Source organism: Anoplopoma fimbria, chromosome 1 (genome assembly GCF_027596085.1).
Source record: "Anoplopoma fimbria isolate UVic2021 breed Golden Eagle Sablefish chromosome 1, Afim_UVic_2022, whole genome shotgun sequence".
Lineage (NCBI taxonomy): Eukaryota > Metazoa > Chordata > Actinopteri > Perciformes > Anoplopomatidae > Anoplopoma > Anoplopoma fimbria.
In genome coordinates, this window is record NC_072449.1 from 5569109 (window position 1) to 5592667 (window position 23559).

The 23559-nt window shown below is 40.9% G+C and overlaps 2 protein-coding genes across 3 annotated transcripts; both read left to right on the forward strand.

Moving 5' to 3' along the window:
- Positions 1-7779: 7779 nt before the first annotated feature.
- On the forward strand, positions 7780-15021 carry LOC129095593 (centrosomal protein of 164 kDa-like). 2 transcript variants are annotated; one of them, XM_054604099.1, is made up of 11 exons: positions 7780-7933; positions 8159-8242; positions 8708-8819; positions 9624-9852; positions 10250-10414; positions 10506-10622; positions 10721-10819; positions 10970-11074; positions 14228-14281; positions 14375-14496; positions 14881-15021. In XM_054604099.1, exons 2-11 carry the CDS (start codon positions 8164-8166, stop codon positions 15008-15010), a joined length of 1212 nt encoding a protein of 403 aa, XP_054460074.1. In that variant the 5' UTR covers positions 7780-7933; positions 8159-8163; the 3' UTR covers positions 15011-15021. The 2 variants fall into 2 exon arrangements, with proteins under 2 accessions (XP_054460074.1, XP_054460082.1); XM_054604107.1 differs by having other exon boundaries at positions 10739-10819.
- LOC129095584 (centrosomal protein of 164 kDa-like) lies at positions 15021-23344 on the forward strand. The gene is made up of 17 exons (XM_054604090.1): positions 15021-15416; positions 15510-15641; positions 15786-15981; positions 16727-16801; positions 16972-17094; positions 17184-17327; positions 17970-18053; positions 18139-18207; positions 18302-18561; positions 18714-18899; positions 19563-19743; positions 19862-19969; positions 20468-20570; positions 20729-21112; positions 21229-21301; positions 21392-21511; positions 22146-23344. The coding sequence occupies exons 1-17, from the start codon at positions 15310-15312 to the stop codon at positions 22240-22242; spliced, it is 2442 nt and encodes an 813-aa protein (XP_054460065.1). The 5' UTR covers positions 15021-15309; the 3' UTR covers positions 22243-23344.
- The last annotated feature ends 215 nt before the right edge of the window (positions 23345-23559 follow it).

Genomic DNA, 23559 nt, shown 5'->3' on the forward strand with positions numbered 1-23559 from the left:
ACCATTTGTTCCAGAAGAGTATGTAGGACAGGAAAGTCACACTATTGACTGTCGCAGTGCTGCCAAAAGGCTGCCAAGAGAAACAAACAAGAGCAAACAGAAGACGGCAACTTGTTGCTATCAACTCTCTGAAATGTGATCGCGTTTAATCTGCAGTCACTGAATTGCAACTGGTGTGCACTCACATTCAGGCAGACCCACGCAATACTGCAAAAGAAGGCAATAATCAACCGAGAACTGTGTATCAAGACGGAGGTATCTCAGTTTACGGATAACAAAGTTTGTGGCTAGTTTGTGTGTGTGTGTCTGTGCGATGATTAATAGGTCAAAGAGTGGTGTGTGTTCGCCATGCTGTTGTTTGTTGTCCTATCACTAGTGGACTTTGTCACCATGGCTTCATGTAATTTGAGGAATAGGAATGATCATGGTATTGAAAGTTACATTTAATTATACACATATATGCGTATATCATCAAAGGTACTTTAATGTCCTCCTTCAGAAAGCCATACACTCGAAAGCTTCATGCCTATTCTTTTCAGATTTCCAATGGGTGAAATATATTTATTTTCTCTTATAAACGGATACAAAGTGAGTTCAATAACTAAAAGTTTTACTTAAAAGAGAGAAGGTTACATAATGTATATATTTTCAGTCACAAATTCTGCATAAATGTGCTGTAGAAATTATTTTGCAAAAGCATCTGTATGTGCTCAGATGTGTAGCATGATAAAAAGGGACTGTTGCAGAGTGAAGGTTAGTCTAATAGTGCAGGGTTATTAGGTGCAAGGTTAATCATTGTCATCAGTGGTCAGTGGCAATCAACTGTAACCAAGAGACTGGCCTGTGTTTCTTTACATAATATAAAGTGCAGAAGTTATAGAAACCTATGTAATCAATGCACTTTTCTCTGAATACCGTCATTCTCAAAATCCTTGCGCTGAGTAATTGCAGCATGTCCAGCTCATCTCTACTGCAACATAAAGCTGCAAGACACAACAGCAGGAATTCAAATCCTCTACATTATATATATATTTGACATTCAAGACAATTGACACTAAAAGGAAAAAGACTTAAGTCTCAGTTAACCATATCAAAAACAAGTTCACCATGGGGAATTAAAAAGCAATATAAGAAGAAGATCCAGGTATTCCAGTCAGTGTGCTGCCATAACTGACCTTTATCTACAGAAATCGGGGGGGATTATTTAGGAGGAAAAATGATCTCTACAAAACAATCTTGACATATCAGAATGAACAGAACAAAGGGCTAAATAATCATCAATAGTAATTGCTTAATACCATACAGCATGCTGGGAGAATGCTTTTGTATGTTTGTTGTTCAGGCTGACTATGTTCCTCAGAAAGTACACCTAGGTGGTGACCCATATTGGTCCACATTTGGCCGCTTTTGGACCTTTCATGTGCCAAGGTTACAACAAAAGCACAAACATTCAATTGCTTCATTAATTGCAGGACTGTTTTCTTGGATTTCAATACATTTGTTAAGGAATTTGTATTTGTCTAATACACAAAAGAATATTCCAGTTTTCCTTTTTGATAGTTTCAGTGTGTTGTTGTTCACGTTTATTCCTAATGATGAACCCCTTGAGATGAACCATCTTGTTTATGAGGGATTCCTGATGTAAAAAACTAACCCTAACCCTAACCCTAACCACAAAAGACATTTTAGTTTTAGGAAAGACAAAAATCTACAAGTCAACAGATACAACCACTTTATGGCTACAGAGAGGCTGTGAACAAAGAATAAATGCATGCCCAACAAAAAATATAATAGAGAAAAACATAGAAAAGAGAGTTTACTAGCATATCATAATAATTTAAAAACATAAAATAGGAAGACAACCCATTTTTAAACATAGTTTTAAAGATCGCATGTTTGAAGGGAGTTTTTTCCAGTTTGAAGGAACCTTAAACATGAATGATTATTAATTTACTGCATTTTTTGCACAGTTGATTTAATTGCATTTGTTTAGCGTTTCTTTTTGTATTTCAGGAGTGTAACTCAAAAAAACGATCAGGTTCCCTTTTTTGATGGTTTTAGTGTCTGCAGCAGTTCCTCTATCCCTCTTTAAAAACCAGATCCCATTTGACCCCTCTTTGTCTTTCCCTACTTCCATTTACCTTTGTTATTTATCATTTGACACCGTGGCGTCTACCTTGACCCTTACCCCCAGACTGCAAACTCATTCACTTTACTTTTTTATGGACAACTTGACGAGGCTGTGGAGACAGAGGGGTGACAAGGCCGTTGCCTACATGAGCCACATCAATGCATTGACGACTTCAGACTGACGTTATGAGCTCTAGCCATTTGTTTGACATCAATTGCAAATGGGAATGCAATTGCAATTGAATGAAAATGTGACAATGGAGGCTTTGAAGTGTGTATGCCTGAATTTTCTTGCAGAGGAGTGCTTTATTTAGCATTCGAGAACAGAATAGCAAGGACAACCATGGTTTTGAACCAATGGTTGGACTAAACAAGCAACTTGAGTACGCAACCTGGAGCTCTGGGAAATAGCGAGGGACATTTTTCATATATTTACAGACTAAAGTTGAAAAAAAAACCAGTCGACATTATAAGGCTGAACAGATCATGGCACACATGTTACAGCTCTGCGCTCAGAGCTGCTGACCAGGACTGAAACAGAGGAATTACTCTTATCTGGAACAGCAACCTTTGAGACTGCTTGCATTGCACCACGTTGATTCAGCTTCCACATGGAGCCGTCTATCTAGATTGCTGCCGTCGTAATTGTTATCAATACTAACTCAGGACTCCTAGCTGGCAAGATCATTGCTAAGGTTGCATGTTTCCCTGATACTCAAGGCAACTGATGTTACGCCATGCGACAAGAACACTGAATAGAGGCAAAAGTGAGCATAAAAGTTTTCATAGGGGCTTAACAAAGGATCTTAATGGCAACAGTTACATAAAGCCTTCTGATTTCTAGCCCAAGACTTGTAATGGGATCAATTGATGCTCTACGGAGAAAAGGAACTGCTTTGTTGATGATCAACAACCGGTTCTTTTTGCAGAGACCATCAAACAGCCAGACAGATGTGCTGTAATTGCCTGGAGCTGATAAATATTTAATCAGAAAATGCACCATTTGATCAGGCCCTGACTGAGGTTCAAAGGTCACGTCATTGTTCCAGCTGCCTCCATGATGGAGCACTGTTCTCAACCCAGCAGGGGAGGTTATCTCAGCTGTAAGCAACAGTGTGGAGCTCTCTCTCTCTCTCTCGTTTTCTCCAACACACACACTCCGCTTCAGCTCGCTAAACCCGAGTCTGCTTAACTGTAGTGAAGGTTGTTTTGCAATGTCACATCTGTTGAGGTCGCTTCTGCTTTAATACAGATATTTGGACCAAAGCCCCGGTCGCATAGAGTCACTGTAGGTTGCATCGCCCTGTGGGTTTATGCAGCTTGACGAGCAAGAAAAAGCCACTCTGAACTCAGATAACCTAAATCCTTCGAGGAGAAAAGTTAAGGTGACAAACAGTCACCGAGGAATAATGTTTAATCATGTAATAATCCACTGAAATTCTGGCGAATGTCAGGTGGTTGGAGAATAATGAGGACAATGAAACAACACGCAGTGGGTTGTTGCTCTGAACGGCGATAGGGAACATTATCTTCTCCTTTTATGAGCCTCTGTATCCATCTGCTGCTCTTAAGACTGTTCCAAAGATAATGCAGTGTTATTAAAGTGCACAGTTAAACGTTAGGGCCCAGCCTGCATAATAGGAACATGTGCTCAGAGGAAGCGCTGCATCTCTGAAAGCTGACACGTCAGCAAATTAGTCTTTACATGATCAAAAGCGTGAACACACAAGTGTACTTCTTTACTACAGGTAACAGTACATACTGTTCATGTGCAATCAAGAAGGAAACAGCCATGAATTGCAATTTTATGAATCATGGTAGAGTCTTTCATAGGGGAAAAGCAATTTTAAGATACTGGAAAGTACAAATTTGAATCTGAACCTTAGATAAAATATGTACTTTTTACTTAATTTATCTGATGGCAGTGTATGTTACAAGTATAAATTATTTTACAAGTAAAATATGCTAAATCATTTTGTGTAGTAACGAGCAACTACTAAACAGTGCCACCTTCATTCTTTAGAAGTATTTTTGTCGTATACCTCACTTCTAAATCCTTTTTTTAAACTTTTACAATTCAAATTCTGAATGCTTTAGTTTGACTTGTGAGTATTTCAAATCTGTTGGGGTTTATTTGATTCCACTATTGGTTTTATACAGTGGCTAAATGAGGTATTTAATTAATAATAATAATAATACATTTTATTTTTTTAGGTACTCAAAGGCACTTTACACGGTAAAGACAGAAACAATAAAATAAATAGCAATGTAAACAAGGCAGAGAGATGACAGAAATAAACAAAACAACAAAAAGAAAAAAGGCATACATAACTAGCATCACCGGTTGAAAGCAGATTTAAATAGATGAGTTTTAAGTCATTTTAAGCCATTGGTTAGTGGTGAACACATCACACTGGACACGTCGCTTCCCCTCAATTTATTTATTGAATTTCATGACATTTTTCACAATGCTTCACGTGTTGAATTGCTCAACAACAGAGATGTTACATCTACCGCCAACTTAAACAAAAAAAGGACAAGTTGACTCAGATTTAAAAATTTTAAAATAGATGAACTTCATGGCTACCATATTACAGCTCATTCACAAACTGAAAAACACACTGCATGAGACATGTTCAGTATGCTAAAAGAGAAAAACAACACACTGCAATCTCCCATTAGGACTGTGTAATATGTTGTTTGATGCGTAGGTGTTATTTTTCAAGGCCTGTTTGTAATGCGAAAGCTACCATTGCCCAAGACGTAGAGGCCATTCACCCTGTTACTAAAAACCAAACCGCCCACACGCTGGACAAACACAGGATGGGAAGGAAAAGTCATTTTACCTGAATCCATGCATGTCAAGGATACTGTGAACTTTATCATTATTATGTGTTTTATTAGATTTGTCTGACCTATAGTACCTGATACCACAAAGAAGCATGTCTAATACGTGAGAGACTAATATGTGAGATAGGAGGAAATATATGTTAAGCATCATATTAAGCCAGAGAGTTAAAACAATTTAATCAATTCAGTCCATCATCGCAGCTTATATATGACAGAGAGGTGGACCAAAGACTTCTTGCCAAGTAAACCGGTCATGTTGCATTAATTCTCCCCTCCTCTGCCCTCTTGTGGTTAAAACTTTGGCTCAAGAGACAGGAGAGAAGTCAAACTCAAATAGCTTTAAACCTACTCTGCACATACAACACCGGACATAATTAAAATTAAAATATATATATTCTGCAAGACGTTGGACAGGAAACTTGCTCAAATTTTTTTCTGTTGTAGTGGACAACAGTCAACCATGGGTTGCATGAGAAGGGTGACAACAATCTGAGATCACACCCTCAGAGACGAGACAAAGGCGTAATTTAGCAGCAGGGTGTTAATGCAGCCCCCAGCTGTGATTGAGAGGCTTTTGGGACAGAAAGTGCCATTTGCCCCACCGCAGGGATCCCTACGCAAAAGACACATGCAGAGCACATCACCTGTCCCCTTTGTAAGAACACATTGACTCTTACTAAGCTGTTTTAACACGCATTTGAAAAAAAACAGTAGTATTTGGATTTGCAAGTCACAATAAGACATTGTAGTGTTAAAATGTGGATTTATATTTAAATTTTAAAGAATAACTGTCTCCTCCAAACAGTTTAGCAACATCTCCATGGGGCTGAGTTCCTCCACCAAGCTCTGAGTTTAAGAAAAAAATGCTTTTGTTTCTACACAACTGAGAAAATGCTTCATCTTTGATATGCAAGGTGAGGGAGACATTACAACAGGATTGGCTGCTGCCTACAGAACTTTGACCTTAAGAAAGAAATTGGGGCGAAAAGGGAAGATGGGGCATTTAAAAGTTATTTATAAGATATTTAAAAAAAAGCCAATTCTAGGCAAAGACTGTAGAAATAACTGCAACACATAAACATATTTCCTTTCCCAAGTAGATACAACACAACTGCTTTTTTATCAAGGGGCTACTTCAGTCCTAAACCACACAAGAGGAAGAAAAAAGAGTGAGAGGAGGATGTATACAGTGTGAGTATCCTGTGTAAGGATCACTGTAAACCTGGTCCTGGATATCTGTTTGCTCATTCCCTACAACGTACACCCACACTTGTTTAGCCCCTGAGTTAAGCAAAAACAAATGAAAGTGGTATTTTAGTGGGCCAACAGCACTCGATGCTTTCATTTGCAGTACAAACTATTAAGCATAGCCTATGTACATACTCATCAACTGGAAAACTAATATAAAGACGATATCTCATAATAGGCCAACCCAAAATGTCTTTCACAATATGATATTGATGTATTTTCGCATCAGTATTATTCAGTTCAATGTGGCTTTATTGGCATAAAAGTTTCTAAAAAAGGAAACAATGTTGCCAAAGCATCCATTACATTACATTACATTACATTACATCCAAATAAAGAAGCACACAATAATATGATATAATGTAAATACAGAATATGTCTTTCTATTTTTAATGCATTCATATTGTCACAATATCCTTTCTCTCTAGTAATCTCTCTAGCCCCTGAGTTAAGCAAAAACAAATGAAAGTGGTATTTTAGTGGGCCAACAGCACTTGATGCTTTCATTTGCAGTACAAACTATTAAGCGTATAGCCTATGTACATACTCATCAACTGGAAAACTAATATAAAGACGATATCTCACATGAGGCCAACCCAAAATGCATTTCACTATATGATATTGTTGTCTTTTCACATCAGTATTATTCAGTTAAATGTGGCTTTATTGGCATTAAAGATCCTAAAAAACACTGTTGCTAGTAATAATATGATATAATGTAAATACAAACTATGTCTTTCTATTTTTAATGCATTCATATTGTCACCATATCCTTTCTCTCTAGTAATACTAAATTAAAAACACTTCTGTGACATTTTTAAACCAAACAAAACCCACTAAAGACAATTTACATACATAGCTGTACATAGTAAAGTTGTCATTCCTTTGTGTATTTTTTTATCTGTATATTGTTGTTATTGTGTTTTATTGTCGTTGTATCACTACAATATATATATATATAAATATATATTTATATATAAATATATATTTATATATATATATATATTATATATATATATATATATAATATATATATATATATATATATATTTATATTTCTATATATATATATATATATATATATATAAATATATTTATATATATTTATATACATTTATATTTATATATATATATTTATATATAATATAAATATATAAATATATATATATTCCATATATATATATATATATATATATTTATATATATATATATATATATATTTATATATATATATATATATATAAATATATTAATATATATATATATATATATATATATATATATATATATATATATATATATATATATATAAATATATATATATATAAATATATATATAAATATAAATATATATATAAATATATATATATATATAAATATATATAATTTTATTGTCGTTGTATCACTACAATGACAATAAAAACCTCTTTATCTCTTATCTTAATCTTTTTTATCTTTATTTGTTAAAAGTTCCTTTTCGCCACTAACTCTTCCGAGGACACCTGAACGCCTCATCCGGCTCAGCCAATCAGAGCCGCGTTCCATCGTCAACAGGAAGTGTTTGAAGCGTCCATGGAGATGTTGTCAGGGCTGAAACTCTTTGCATCTTTCTCTCCCTCTGCCTACAAAATGTCTGCGTTGAACCACTGACAACTAGTCTGTATCACCCCAGAGGCTCATGAGAAAGAGATCTGAAGTTTGTAAGGTAAATAATTTATCCAGAATTAGCTCTTCTCCACCCACTTAGCTGGCTGAGCTAACCTTAAATAGCTTAGCTAGTTAGCTGAGATGCTAGCTGAGTTAGCTTAGCTCCCTCTCCTAGCTAGCATAGAGGCTGTGCTACTGTATAATGTATATATATGTGTAATACACTACACAAACAGCTGTATAATATACATAATATCTGCCTTTCTCTTGTATTTCTCTGCAGTAACCATGACTGCAGCTGCTCTCATAGGGGACCAGCTGATCCTTGAAGAGGATTATGATGAGAGCTATTCACCCTCTGAACAAGGTGCACAACCTATATATGATTGACTCATTAGATTATACCACAGTTAATATTTACTAGCACCTCATTGGTGGCAGGTGGGAACAGATATGTGAATTATTGACAATAGATAATGGGAGATTGTTACTGAAAACCTGCAGCTTTAATGTATTTTTACTTACTGTAGTTATTTATTCAATATTAATACAGTACCAGTCATTTATATATATATATATATTTATATTTATATATATATATATATATATATTTATATATATATATATATATTTATATTTATATATATATATTTATATTTATATATATATATTTATATATATATATATATAAATATATTAGTCATTATATATTATATATTAGTCATTAAGCCTTGATGGGTTGTTAAACCTACTAGAGGCTGTATAATGTACCAATATTATATTCATCTTGTCTCATATCACTGTTTCTCTCATTTTCTCTTTCTCGCATCAGAGATCCAAGAGTACGCAAGAGAGATTGGCATTGATCCCGACAGTGAGCCGGAGCTCCTGTGGCTCGCCAGGGAAGGCATCGTTGCCCCTCTGCCTCCCGAGTGGAAGCCTTGGTGAGTAAAGGGGAGATAGAGGCTGGGGGGAGGAGCACCAGGAGCATGGCCACCCACAGGAAACAACCTTAAAGAGCTGCGGTTTTGTAGCACAGGATGTATAATAAAATCATATTTTCAGTTAAAGTCTATTGCTCTTAATTAGAGGGGAAAGTTGTTGTGAGCAGTTTTGATGATCCTTAGTGAAGCATTAGAGATACAAGCCTTCCCAGCAGCAGGCTCCGATTGATCATGCTGTGTTTGACAGTAATGTAGTATTTGTTTCCGTGGAACAAATCAAAGGTGAAGGTGTGTTCTAACACATGACGGTGGAGTCACATAGCAACCTTGTGTTGCTCAAACATCATGTCAGATGCAGTGAAAGTGTCCAAATAATGCCTCTTACATTGCAACACACTTCTAACAGCAATATCAGGTAGATGCTAGATTAAAATGATTGAGGATATAGTTTGATGGATTTGTATTAAATTGTAAAAGAACAAACAACATATAAAACAATGTCTCTATGTTCAAGCCACTTTTTGTCCTAATACGCCACCATTTCTGCTCTGTGTGTACTGCTGTCAATTGAGAGCTTGATATCAAATATGATACTGCAAAGATAATTATTAACTCAACTAAAATACATCATTATCACTATGAAAAATAAGTAATCAGCTTTTATTCCTCCATGGCCCTTCAAATCTTTGAGATAGTGTTTGATAAAACTAGGTAGTTCATTTAGTGGATCGTGAAGTTTCAGTCGCCAACACAACCATCCTCCCATCAACCCCGTCATCTCTCCATCCCTTTCCTCCTTCGCAGCCAGGATGTGACGGGGGACATCTACTATTTCAACTTCTCTTCGGGCCAGTCCACCTGGGATCACCCCTGTGACGAGCACTACCGCCGCCTGGTGTCCCAGGAGCGTGAGCGAGCCCAGCTCACGGCCGCCGCAGGAAGCACAGGGGCGAAGAAGGACAAGAAGAAGAAGAAAGAAAAGAAGGAGAAGAAAGAGAAAAAGAAGAAGGAGCCGCCGCTCAAGACTCCTGGAGTGAGTGCTTGTTATATTTTTCTACACTAAATAAGTCTTGAATTTTAAAATTATTTTTGTGGGAGAAATGCTTCATACTCTGTGTAAAACTGTATGTAAATGTTTGTATTTTGTCAATAATGACGTCAACATGATTTAACACATCACGCCGGTGATTTATATGAGTACAATTAAGACTACTGTCAACGTTTTCTTTTAATCTGGATTGGCTTTTCAAATGTTTCTGTAATGATGCTCAATTGCACACTATGAAATCAGACATATTTTGAAATAATTGAATGATGGGTCAGAGATCCCTAATAAACTACAACCTTACCAACTTTATTTAAGTGTTTCTGATGTTTGAACCTTTTTGATCTAGGTGCTTACTTCTCCCACTTTGACCTTTTTCCTTCAGGCACTGAGTTCAGCCCTGGGACCCCTACCAGCCCCGCTGGGTAGCCTGGCTCCTCTGAGAGGTCTGGATGCCCCTGGACCAGGTCCACTGCCCGGCTCTGCTCCTCCTCTCCGACGGTCCCTCGGCAGCTCTGGGGGACTGGAGCCCCTAAAGACATCCCTTGGGGTACTTGGATGCTACACTTTAAACATTTTTTGTACCTCCCCCCAACCATCACACTATACGGTATGCTATAATTAATTTATTTCTCTGCCAGGGCCCCCGTGGCAGTGGAGCAACTAGTGTTTTGGGCAGCAGGCAGGAGGAGAGGGTGTCTCTCACTTTGCCTGGCTTTGATGATGACGATGACGATGAGAAAATCTCAGAAAATGAGGTGCAGTCCAATGTAAAAACAAGTGCAAGACGAATAAGTTGTTAGTTTAGCTGCCTGTGGCTCTCAAATATATACTTTTATGTCCCTATCAAAACCAGAGATTGTCACTTTTTCAGCCGAGTCCTCGTGGTTCAGACCGATTATTGAAGAACCTTCATCTGGACCTGGATGCCCTCGGAGGAGGCCTGCAGTATGAGGTAGACATGATCAGTTACTTTTAACCGCATTGATTCTATTCCACATCTTCTTCAAATAAATCTTCTAATAAGAGAAAATGAAAGCAACTGTTGCAAGGCTTCAACTGACGTATAATAGAATGTGTGTGTGTGTGTGTGTGTGGACTGTAGGACAGTGAAGCCAGTGGTGGAGCTCCGGCTGAGGAGAGGACAGAGCCAGAGCTGCAGGACTTGGCCTTATCTGGAGATCACAGCCCTGAACCACCGTCCCAACAGGTAAAACACACACACACACACACACAACACACACACACACACACACACACACACACACACACACACACACACACACACACACACACACTTGTTTTTTGTCTTCCATACTCTCTCTGCCATTTATTTGTACCTTAAATGTAACCTGTGTACCATGATGTTCTTTGAATGGCCGTAGAAGTTTTCCACTGTGATGACACTGTGATTTTATGTTGCATGAGTTGACAGGAAGCACAACACCCCAGGTATAGTTATAACTATGGAGGTTAACATTGTGCTCCTACTATATCTTTGAACCAGAAGAGTATATTGTGAAGAAAAGGGAAAACTTTCCCCCTTAGTGAAAATGCAGCCTTTTAAAACTTTGAATTCTATTTCCGATATTTGTTTAATCAGTTAATGAAAGCTGAATAATGGGGGATGCAGATACTACATCTCTTTTTAAGTTTGGGCCAGGTCTTTTTGTTTCCACACACTCTCTGTGTATCACTACCATAAAGTGGCCTTTTCTTGTTGTCTCATGTAACTGTGACTCTAAACCGTCTGTTATTCCTTCTCTCTGCCTCATGTGACCTCTTTGACCTTTAACCCTCTCACCTTTGCGCCGTGACCCGGGACGTGTTTCGTGTAGCTGCTGTGCTGCTGGGATCTGTCCTACGGCCACGGCTGTCACTGTGTCTTCCTCTTTGTCCTGCTGTCCTCCTACTGTCACTGTTACTGCTTTGCTGTCTGAAACTAAATATCAGGAGCATGAGTCATCGCCATCAAAAAAATGATATATATATAATTTCCATCCTATTTTCATAGTTATCCCCATTGGAATAGACAAGTACAACTCAATTGGATTATGAGGAAAGTCAGTCCTAATTTATAAATCTTCAATTTTTTAACATTACCTACTAAATGAAGTTGGTAATGCATTTCTTTTTTATTCTAAAATTACGTAATTTTCCAATGATTTAGCAGATCTTATGCGTATTGATTCAGTGATTTCTTTTACACATTGTGGGTTTTTTGGAGTAGAACCATTGAAACAAGATACAAACCTGTTCCTGTCTGTGTTTGAGTGTGAGCCAAGAAATTCTCTGTTTTCCTATACAGCAATGCATGTTTTTATTTTACATAATAATTTTATATGTGTGTTGGATGTCTAACATGACTCATTTCGTCCCTGCTTATGGCCCGATCTGTCAGATTTGCATGCAGCTGTGTTAAGATCATCTTCCCCCGCCGTCTTTCAGCGGGGGGGTCACAATCTTTTTGTCTGCCTCCTTCCCTCACCTGCCCTCCTCCGTCCTTTCTCTCCCTTTTGTCTCCGCACGCCTTCCTCTGTGCCTCTGTCTGCGATGGATGGACTGTCCTTCCTATTCCCCTCCACCAAGGACTCTCTGAGGGGACGCCGCCTCCACCTGTCCTCACTGGCGGGAAGAAGAAACCATGTCAGTGAGGAGGGGAAACGTCCTGAACCCGCTGCCAGACGGGAGGTAGCAGAGGAGTTAAATGAGGTGGTGGAGGATGAGCAGGAGGAAGATGAGGACGTTCAGAGAGAGAAGGTAGAGGATGAGGGAGGAGGGGAAGCAGAGGAGGGAGGGACGGAGGAGAAAGGAAATGAGCCGGAAGATGGAGAGGCACAGGACGAGGAAGCAGATGGGAGAAAAAGCAAAGAAGAGAGGGGTGAGATGGAGGACGAGCAGAGAGGAAGTAAAAGGTCTATTGAAAGCAAGAAGGGAGAGGAGGAAGTAGAGAGCGAGGAGGTAGAAGAGGAATGCTCTGCAGGCGGTGATGAAGAGACAGATGAAGGGGATGAACGCAGGGAGAAGCAGGAGAGCAATGAAAGAGAGGAAAATGATAGCGGTGGAGGAAGATGTGTTAAAAGCCAGCAGGATGAGACCAAAGACAGAGGAGAGAATGTGGAGAGTGACGAGGCAGTGGATAGTTTAAAGGAGGAAGAGGCGAAGGAAGAGGCTGGAGCGGAAGAAGAAAAATACAACTTCGAGGAAAGTAGTGATGAAGTTGTAGAGAAAAGCTTCAAAAGTGATCAAAATGGAGGGAGTGAGGAGAAGGAAAAAACTGACAAAGAGAAGGATGAGCTTGATGGAAGCGTAGATGAAGAAGAAGAAGAAGGGCTGAATGAGAGCGAGGAAGAGGAGGTGGAGATAAATATGGAAGGAGAGAAAGAGAAGGAAAAAGAGCAGGAGGAGGGTGAGAACGACGAGGCTTTGGAGAGATGCTCCCTGAGCCAGAGGGGACTGACAGAGAGCGATGAGGAGGTGTTAGAGAGATGTGTACAGAGCGAAGGAGGGGAAACAGAGGGGGAGGGACTGGAGGGAGACGACCAATCAGACGCCCGAAAGTCCCAAACCGCATCGGAGAGCGAGCAGGAGGTCGTGGAGGTTTTTGGGACTGCGGCGGCTCAGGTCCGACCCGCCAAGCTAAGCGAGAAGACGACGCAGAGTGACTTTAAAACGCTTGACCGAAAGAGAAAAACTCTTCCCGGCGAGATGGAGAATGTGAGAAAAAAATCCCCCCTTCCTGCAGAGGTAGGGTTCGGTGTTGCCTCTGTGCGTGCATACACCCACACCCCCCCATACATTACCTGGCCCCAACCCTGATCCTGCTTGATCTCCACAAGCGGGTGCATGTAGCTCCCAGAATCCAACTCCACTGCCTGAGGGGCTCCCAGCCTGAATGTCATCACTCGAGTGCACAGTGGAATATCATTTTGTGAAAAAGACAATCCCTTTGAGCCCCTGAGGACTGGATTGGAAAGTTCTGATCCCTTTTCCTCGTTGTCAGTGAAGTTATTTTGGCAGTTGCATAGTAGTTTGGCATTTGATCGGATGTTAGATTGCTGGTTGATTTTGAGCCATTTGAACAGACACAGGACTCTCATCTCCTCCCACGTTCTCCCCCATTTTCCAGAGTCCGCTTGCTTTTGACTACAGATTGCTTAACTGTCCGATTTCACTGTAGACCTGCCAGCTCACCGGCCTTGTTTGTGTTTGCATGTATGTCTGCTTTTGTGTGTTTCTTAGTCTCTTTGGAAAAGACAGAATGCTTTGATGTTTTGGTGTTTGCTGGTGCGATTTTGTTTGCGTGTTTCCATTCAGAACAGCTGCCTCATCATTGAGTGTGTCTGTGTGTGTGTTATTGCAGGAGTCTGAGGCCAGTGAGAACATCGAGGAGGCTTCATCCTCCATAGATGTCAAGGTATTCTGATCGTGCAGCGCAACACTTATTCACCTCCATTCCTTTGTTTCATTCGTTCAACTGGTTATTGTGAACCTGTTTTGCATCCTGAAGCTGTCGGAGAAGGTTCGAGACATCAACGACCTGTCCGGCACTGTAAGTCCACTGGAGGGAGACCACAAAGAGGAAGAGGAGAGTGGAGGGCGGGAAAAGACAAAGAAGGAGGCTGCAAAGAGGTTTGTTGTTGGTTTTGATATTGTCCCTGGATACACCACGGCTGTGCTCAGACTACATTGCATCATGTCTTGAGGGAGTGTTTCCTCAGCAGGTCTTTAAAAGGGATTGGAAGTTCATTTTTTTCATCATACCCAACAAATACATTCATTTTCACAGTGATTTCAGCTCTGAAATTTCTTTGTAAAAGTCTGAAATATTACATTTATTTTGGTGGAACATTCATCTAAATTGTCAAAAGAAGGACGTGGACATTAAAAAAACAAACAAAGCTTATCAATTGATATAATAACACTGAAAGTTGCGTGCAATCTTAGGATATTTTCTACCTTTATTTAACCTTGTTCTTAGTATAACACCTACTATACATATAACTCCCTCTCCAGGCATTTGCAGGCTGCTGGCAAAGACCACCGTCAAGCTCTGAAAGTTGACCGTCTCGTCCTCCACCAGTCCAGCCCTTCGCCCCTCTCTCAAGCCCGTCCCAGTCAGAGCAAGACGACAGGCTCCGCCTAAAAACTGAAAGCCTCGGCACGTCTCTGGAGCTACAACGGCCTGAGACCTCCAGAGGTCGGCTGGTCCGCACTTCAAACACCCAACTGGAAGACCCTGAACTCCGCTTACAAAACCAAGAAAGCTCAGTGGAGGAAGAGCCGAGCTGGAGAATCAGAAAAGACAGGGAGAAGAAAGAGAGGGAGGAAGTGGAGGAGGAGGAGAGGAAGAGGGCAGAGAGTGAGGAAAGGAGTCTGAGGGAGAGGAAGGAGGAGAGGGAGAGGAGAAAAGCAGATTCAGATGTGGAGGATGAGAGGGAGCATATGATGAGGAAGAAGGAGAAGAGAATTCTTCTCCTCCAAGAGGATCTGAGGAGAGAAGAGGAGGAGGAGGAGAGGAAGCTGAAGGAGGAGAGCGAGGAGAGACTGAGGTGGGCATTACTTCCTTAAAAACACCTACATTTACTGCATAAACATAAATAATGTCTTAATCCATGAATGCACGTGAATGCGCGTCTCCCCAGGGCTCTGCGGCAGCGTCTCCTTTCTAAGAGGAGAGAGGAGGAGGCCAGGCTGAATGAGGAGTCTGATAGGATGCTGGAGGAGCTCAGAGAGTCTGCCCAACAGGAGAGGAAACGGCAGCAACAACAACTCAGGTCAGAAATACAGAAACACATAAAACGATTGAGAACTCCCGCTTTATAGAATATGAGCCCTTTGCAAATCAGCTGATCTCAAATCAGTTTGCAGTTAATCACCGGATAAAGTAACCCTGGATTGCGTGTGCGTCCTGTCCTCAGGGAGGAGAGCGAGGTCATGCTGAAGGAGTTACGCATCGCTCTGGAGGAAGAGCAAGCGGCGGAGCGCGGCAGACTGGAGGCCCAGAAGAGACAGGACTCTGAACGTCTGAAGGCGGAGTCGGAGGAGGAGCTGCAAGCGGAGAAGAGGAGACTCCAGGGAGAGAGGGAGGAGAAACTGAACTCTCTGAAACACGAGGTGTCTGAGGGGGATTTCAATAACATCTAATCATTAAAAATGTAGTTATTGCATGTGATATGACTGCCTTGAAACTTCTTATGAGTGATTTCTCTTTCAACACAAATAGATAAACAAATAGCTTAACAATCATCTGTTTGAAAGTCAATATAAGTAAAGTTTAGTTAAAAGCAACATTTTAATAATTGGTAGAGCTCTTGACACACAGGATGTTAGCAGGTTGTCATATTAACCTGGATAACAGTTTTCATATGTGCAAACAGAGCCTGAAGCCAACTTTGCAACTTCTATTGACTCGCCCTCACATCACCTTTTTCAGGGTTAAGTTTTAGTTTAATTTCTGTTAGTTTTTGTTAGCAAACAGCAAGAGCAAGAATTATTGGTTATGTTGGTGCCTTCAAGTGTTTCACCAATATGTTTTTTATTCCAAATCCACAAAAAATACGACTTTAAAATCCATTTTGGAAGAAAAGTGTTTGTGCTACTGTGTAGTTGATTTCGGCTGTGCAACACTATTGTTCCATTTGATTTTAAGAAAGACATTAACATGATATCACTTAACATTCTGTAAACATTTAGACTGTTAATGTGTTAGACATTACTGGAAACATCACGAGAACCAGACCTTTTGTGTTTGCTCTGTTTTGGTGGTACACGGTGGCATTGGACTTGAGGGACACTGATTAATGATCTGTCCGTATGTGTGTTTCTGTCTCTTTGTTTGCACTATTTTGTCTGTATAAAGGTCAAAATCACAGAGCGGAGGAGGGAGCTCATGAGTCCACGACCTGAACACCAACTGGCAGAGTACCACCGAGAGGTCAGAGGATGCACCCACACACACACACACACACACACCACACACACACACACAAAGATTCTGTACAGAATTACATCATCATGTAGATTTCTTTTTTTTAAATTTAATTTCACTGGAATATAACTTGCTGGGCCGTAAACGGTAAACACACCTTTGCTGTCGCTGTCTAGCTTGGGGATGTTCTTCAGGAAGTGCGGGAGGAAGTGCAGCGTGATCACGAGAGGAAGCTGGAGCAGCTGAGAGACGACCACAGGAGAGAGATGAACAGCATCAGAGAGAAATACCTGGATGAGGTCAGAGGGGGTTTATATTTAACATTTACATGCCCTCATCCTGTGATATGGGAAATAGTAAATGTTGTGTTCTTGTGTGTGTGTTCCAGGAGACTGATCAGAGGGCGCGCTTGCTCTCTTCTCTGCAGGAGGACAGAGAGCATCTCCAGGCCTCGCACGCTGTCCAACTGGAGAAACTCCGCGTGCAGCTCAGCGCACAGATACAAAAGACACAGCTGACACACACGCGCAAGGTGAGGCCAGTCAGACCAGACCGACACACACAATGATTAACGATGCAGGGCTGAACTTGACTCTGCCTTTCAAGGTCTAAAACCGATGGCTCATGGCTCGTCATTTCCACCTGGTGGGTTGTTTTAAATTAAAGTATGGGTTGGTATTCTTGAAAAACTAGCAAGAGTAATCCAACCGAAAAACACAGCCCAGTGTTGCCAACTCTTTTCCAGTGAAAGAAGCTAGCAGTGCGAGCTCTAAAAGTTGCAAAATCTAAGCAAGAAAGTCTCCAAGTCAGAAACACTGACAGCCCGTCCCTTCAGGCTTCCCTCCAAGCCACTCCTCTGGAATTATCATTATAAACTTAGAAATATCATAATGAACGTAAACAACAATCGAAAGTAATTATTGGATGGGCTTGTTACAGTCTTTTTCTGTCAGAGCATTTGATTCAGTGATTTGTCTCAGGATGTGATGAGAATTTCAACAAAAATATCCTAAATGTTTTTGAAGAAGATCACCAACCATGCCTTTAAAACACAACTTTAGTATATGGACTGAAATCATATTTTTTGCACCAAATTGAGGTAGAGTAAAAGGAAGCCTTTTCTAAAATAAGTAACTCTTTATTTCCATTGAATAAGTCTAATTTCTTCTATTAGGAGTCAGAACTGGACGATCTGGCAGATCAGTTGGAGCTGAGAGCCAAAGAGCTGAAGAGCCAGGAGACCATGCTGCAGACAAAGGTCTTCTGTCTCTTACTGTATGTACTATTAATCACTGATACACCAACATGAACCACATGGACTGATGGTTTCTGTCTCTTCTCAGGCGGCAGATCTGAAGAGGAGGAGGAAGAAGCTTGGGGAGGAAGAGGAGGAAGTGGACAGACAGATAGATGTGAGACGTCCCACTTTTTCTTCATGAAAAGAGAGATTATAATCACCAACCTGTCCATCTATCAACCCCTCTATTTCCTCCCCTATGTGTCCAGGCCTTACCCCGGCTGATCCAGGAGAGAGACCAGCTGATGGAGGAGCTGGAGAGGATGCGAGAGGAGAAACATCAAGCCAGAGAACTCATCCAGCGAGCGAGGGAGGAGAGGAGTGAGGCCAAGGAGGAGGGGGAGAGGTTGAGGGAGGAGAGAGACAAAGCCAGGGAGGAGAGCCGGAGGGCCAAGGAGGACAAGGCGCGACTGGAGAGCAAGGTGGCGCTGCTGCAGGAGAGATGCGACCGCCTCAGTCGCAGAGTCAGGTACAGTTTCCTACACAGGGAATCCACACAACCTATTTGTTTTTCTTCAGTTTCAGCAAATTATATGATTTAAAATGAAGAGAATGCAATAAGTTTCCAGTTTTCCTGCGCAAGATTTTAAAGGGAATATGTTTTTTCTTTTGTCCGATCAGTGAGCTGGAACAAAACGAAGGAGTGAGCGCCTCCCCAAGACCAGAACCTAAACAAGACAAAAAGAAAACAGAGAAAACAGAGAGGACGGCGCCCTCCACTGACAGGAGAGACTCAGCGCTACATGTGGAAGACCTGGACGACCCGCCGCTCTCCCCTGTACCTGACAGCCACAGCGGCATGGAAGAGTAGAGAGAGAGAGAGAGAGAGAGAGAGAGAGACATGCAAAACTTGGAATACATTTGTGGTTGTAAAAGCACAAATTTTGGTATTTACAGGGTAAAGATGTAATAACAAGTTAGCCTTAGGCCTCTGAGCAATACAAATTTGTTGTTTTTACATATATAGGATTTTAGTGCCACGATAATAAGAAGTGCTTCCCCTGAAGTTGTATTCAGAGCAAAAATGGCACTGTGCACTCAGACAGAAAGATGTTCCAACTACCACTACTAATAAATACATCCTAGTTATAGAGGACTTTTCAAGATACTAAAAGACACTTTACACAAACGGTTAGATAAAAGACTGGAAAGGGACAAGGTACAAAGTAAAACCAAACATTAAAAGAAGTTCTTAAATGGGAGTTTTGAGTAACTTCTTAAATATAGCCAGACTTGTTGAAGTCACAGTCATGTTTGGGGAGAGAGCTTTAAAGGAATGGGGCGACTATAGAGAAGAACCCCGTTACTCCAGGTCCAGTTCTTGGTCCTGGATGGTAAGGAGAAAGTGATAATAATTGGTCCACTGTTTATTCATTCATGGTTTAGAGGACAGGGCATGAGAGCTGCGGCACAAGTTTGCATTTAACATCATCCCCCATCATAGTCCCTCACACACTTCTATGTGTCCAGGTTCCGACGCTACATCTCCTCACATGGCGCTTCCATCCAAAAAACCAAACTCTTCCTGGAGAGGGAGAGCAGCCGGCTGATGGAGAGACAGGCAGCTCTGCGGGCGGCCCAGAGCAGCTCCTCTCAGGACCCCAACCAGGATGGAGGGGTGACTGTGGAGATGATAAGAAACCTCCAGCAGGTAGGGAGGGGAGCGTGATTCACCTCCTGCAAAATAACAGTTGTTGTGACAAGGAGCGTGATTGGGTTGATTTTGAAATAAGTGTTAAGTGCTGGTTCCTTTTCTCTCACTCTGTCAGGAGGCCAGAAATGTGGTGGAGATGCAGCGGACGGTTCAGAGAGGAAACACTCTCCTGCGGAGGAAAGAGGAGCAACTCCAGCAGCTCGAGAGCTCCATAGCTGATGAGGTCAGGAGAAAACTCTGTAATAAGCTCAGTTAAAGTGATGATTCTCTTAAGAGCTTTTATACTTTCAGTGTAGACGACTTTATGAGGCAAATTAATGCTTAAAACAAATCTATATACAGATATAGCTACAAATATGACACATTTGGAGTTTTTTTGTGCTCTTTTCATATCATGTCCTTCCTCTTTCTGTGTTCACATGAATATTTTTTTCTAATAATCTGTAATAAAGTAATTCTGAATGATAGAATTGTTTTAAAATTAAATTATAAATGTGTGTTGCGTATTGTTTTTACAAAATGCCTGAGATGTTGGCGAAACATTGTATATCAAGCTTAATTACTTTAAGCCTTATTTTGTCACAGGGTGTGCATTTGAGTTATTCATTTTATGTTCCTATAATTTAGTTTGTTTTATAAGGTTGAATTAAATAAACAGGTTATACTATAAAGGCGTATCATAGCTGTTGTTAACTTCAGTTGTCTTGTTCTGTCTGTTCAGCCGCTCATAGAGGATCTGTCTCGGCTGGCGGGAGAGAGGAAGGTGACCTTTGATGTGACTGAATCTGACCTCAGCAGCACTGTGGACCCACCGGATGGGACAGGTAACACATATTTATAGTTTTACCAAATCAAAATTAAGATATTGAAAGTTGTTATTCCATTATAGCAATATTATTATACTCTTATGAGGTTATTATTTCAGCTAGACTTAGATCTCTCTTTCCCTCCATTTCTCCCTCTCTCTCTTTCTCGTCATGAGGTCATCCCAACGTCCCGGACAAAGTCCAGGAGTTAGCCGAGTCCCTGCAGCAGATCTCAGGTCAGCTCCACACCGTCCTGAGTGCGTTGGGTTCACTGACAGAGAGGCAGAGCTTCACACCCTACACCGCCTTTTCTCTGCCTCTGTCTCAACCTTACTCCAACCCTGCTGCCACCTCCACCTCTGCCTCAATCATGCAGCAGATTCACAACCTGAGCTCCGGCTCCTCAGCTCCACCTCCCCCGCTGAGACTCTCAGAGCCGTCCTGGAGCTGGGCTCCCCAAGGCAGCTCCGCCGCCGCCCCTCTCTTCAGTACCCCCATCAGCAGTGGGCTGAGGGCCTCTGAGGACCTCATCAACAGCCGATGGAGCCAGCTATTCCCCAGTATGCCAACAGACGCCTCATTAAGCTTTACACCAAGCGAAGCACCATTAATGTTTAAATAAAGAGGTTTTATGAGCTGCAATTGTTGGTCCTGATCAGTTTGTTCGGTTCTCCAGGAGCAGCCATGGACCCACTCGCCTCCAGCACCTTGGGGACTACCTCTGCATACCCGTCATACACTCCTGCTAGGTGATATAAACCTATACTATTATTATAGATTACACACATATCAACGCTGTCTCAAATGTACTAGTATGTGTGTGTTTATGTGTATTACAGCGAGCACAGTCGTAGCCTGCGGTCGGTGCAGAAGTCGGTGGAGGTGGACGGACAGCGGCTGCAGGGCCTGATCGACGGCAACAAGAGGTGGCTGGAGATGCGCAAGAAAGACACCAGCATGTATCCTTCTATCACACACACACACACACTCACCCACACACACACACACACACTAACACACATTCATATTAGTATTGTGTTTAAGCTCCATAAAGAGCACAATCCAGTGTTTTCAACCTCATCTTAATGTACCTGTTATATACTGACATGGTGATTTACTGTATGTTTAAACAATTATAGTTGACAAGTCCATGACTATTGAGCTTTGAAAGTGACAAAATGCATTAACAACCAGGGAGTAGTTAAAAAAGCAAGATGTTCTGTTATTCTTGCACAAACATTTTTATCAAATCATCCCTAAGCATTTTATTTTTTAATTTTCCCCACTCCATTTTTCTGAATGCCTGTTAGTTTATCAGGTGGGCATGTCCATGCATGACCAGAGCAGAGACTGGGTCAGGGTTTATGTGTGTTTAACATCAGATGAGCCATTCAGAGGACTGTTGCTAGCTGACTAAAAGTAGAGAAAGAAGTAGAAATATGTCTTTTTACACTCCATTTGAATAATTTAACTAACAATGCTTATTGTTGTATTTTTGACTTGTCTGATAACCTTTTACTACTTCATATTGTTGCCATCTATAGACAGTTGTATGTTGTTGTGCCCGTCATTTTCTTTAACTCTGCCTTCCAGACCTCTGTTCACTCGCTATCGGGCTCCTTCCACCAAGAGCAGCCTGGTCCAGCTGGGCCTGGACGATAACAACCAGATCAGAGTCTATCACTACTGAGGACACGACACACACAGTTCTGTCCTGTTGCACTGTGACTGGCGCTGAGGACTTTGGAACATTAACGACCGTGGCAGGTTAGCGTTGTTACGATGACACGCAGGGCCTCACGGGAGCTTTGATTAAAAAAGAAACTCAGTTCAAAGGTTTTCAGGGAAAGTCGGACCTCGTCTGCTGTGATTGGAGGAGGAGATCAATTCAGGGAGCAGCATGTCAGAGAGGGCTGAGGACTCCTTTAACAAACACAAGTTAGAGGTTTGATCCTCTCGGCATGTTGAAGTGTCCTTGAGCGAGACCAAGTGGTTCCAATGGTGTTTACAGCAGCTCATTGCTCCTGAAAATGCTTAGGATGGGTTGAATGCAGAGGTCACATGTGTTTACCTCTATGTGTATGAGGATTTAAATGATGTGACTGGGAGCCACAGTTAAGTCACGTTTACACATTAAAGCGCCAACCCAGACTTGGGCCAAACTGTGGTTTAGTTTACATTGATGTCAAACGGGAAAGTCAAGACAATCACAGAGAAGTATTTACTGCACTTACTACACTTCTTTTACTGAAAAAAAAAAATCCCAGACATCTTTCAACGTATCTTTCATGTCGTGAACGCATTTGTCGCAGCAGGCGGGACGCAAACACTACAATGGTGCTAAACAGCGGCCATGTTTCAGTTGTATTTATGACACTTCTTTTGTGACTGATTTCTTCATATTTAGTTGTTTTAACCTGGGAGGAATAGACATTAGAATCCCTGTTTGTAAAAATGAAGCCAATACACTTTTATTTCACATTCATTACTTCTCCATATTCCACAGATGTTAGCACATCATTAGCAGTGAAATGTTGATTAATGTAAACTTAGTGTGCAGGCAGAGAAAAATGTATTTTGTGCATATGTGTGTGTAAATAAATGCTGTATTTTTCTATAAAATATTTTAATAAATGGAATTTTATATATATAAATGTATGGTGTACTGACCCTGTTAAATGCAAGTACTGTTGTGTATCTGTATCCAAAGCCTGAATACGATACTGTATCATGTTCAGTCAATCGAGACGTAGATCAAGACTCAAGTTCATAGACTACAGAAGATCAGGTTTAAAGACAGAAGATCAGGTTTAAAGACAGAAGATCAGGTTTAAAGACAGAAGATCAGGTTTAAAGACAGAAGATCAAGTTTAAAGACAGAAGATCAGGTTTAAAGACAGAAGATCAGGTTTAAAGACAGAAGATCAGGTTTAAAGACAGAAGATCAGGTTTAAAGACAGAAGATCAGGTTTAAAGACAGAAGATCAAGTTTAAAGACAGAAGATCA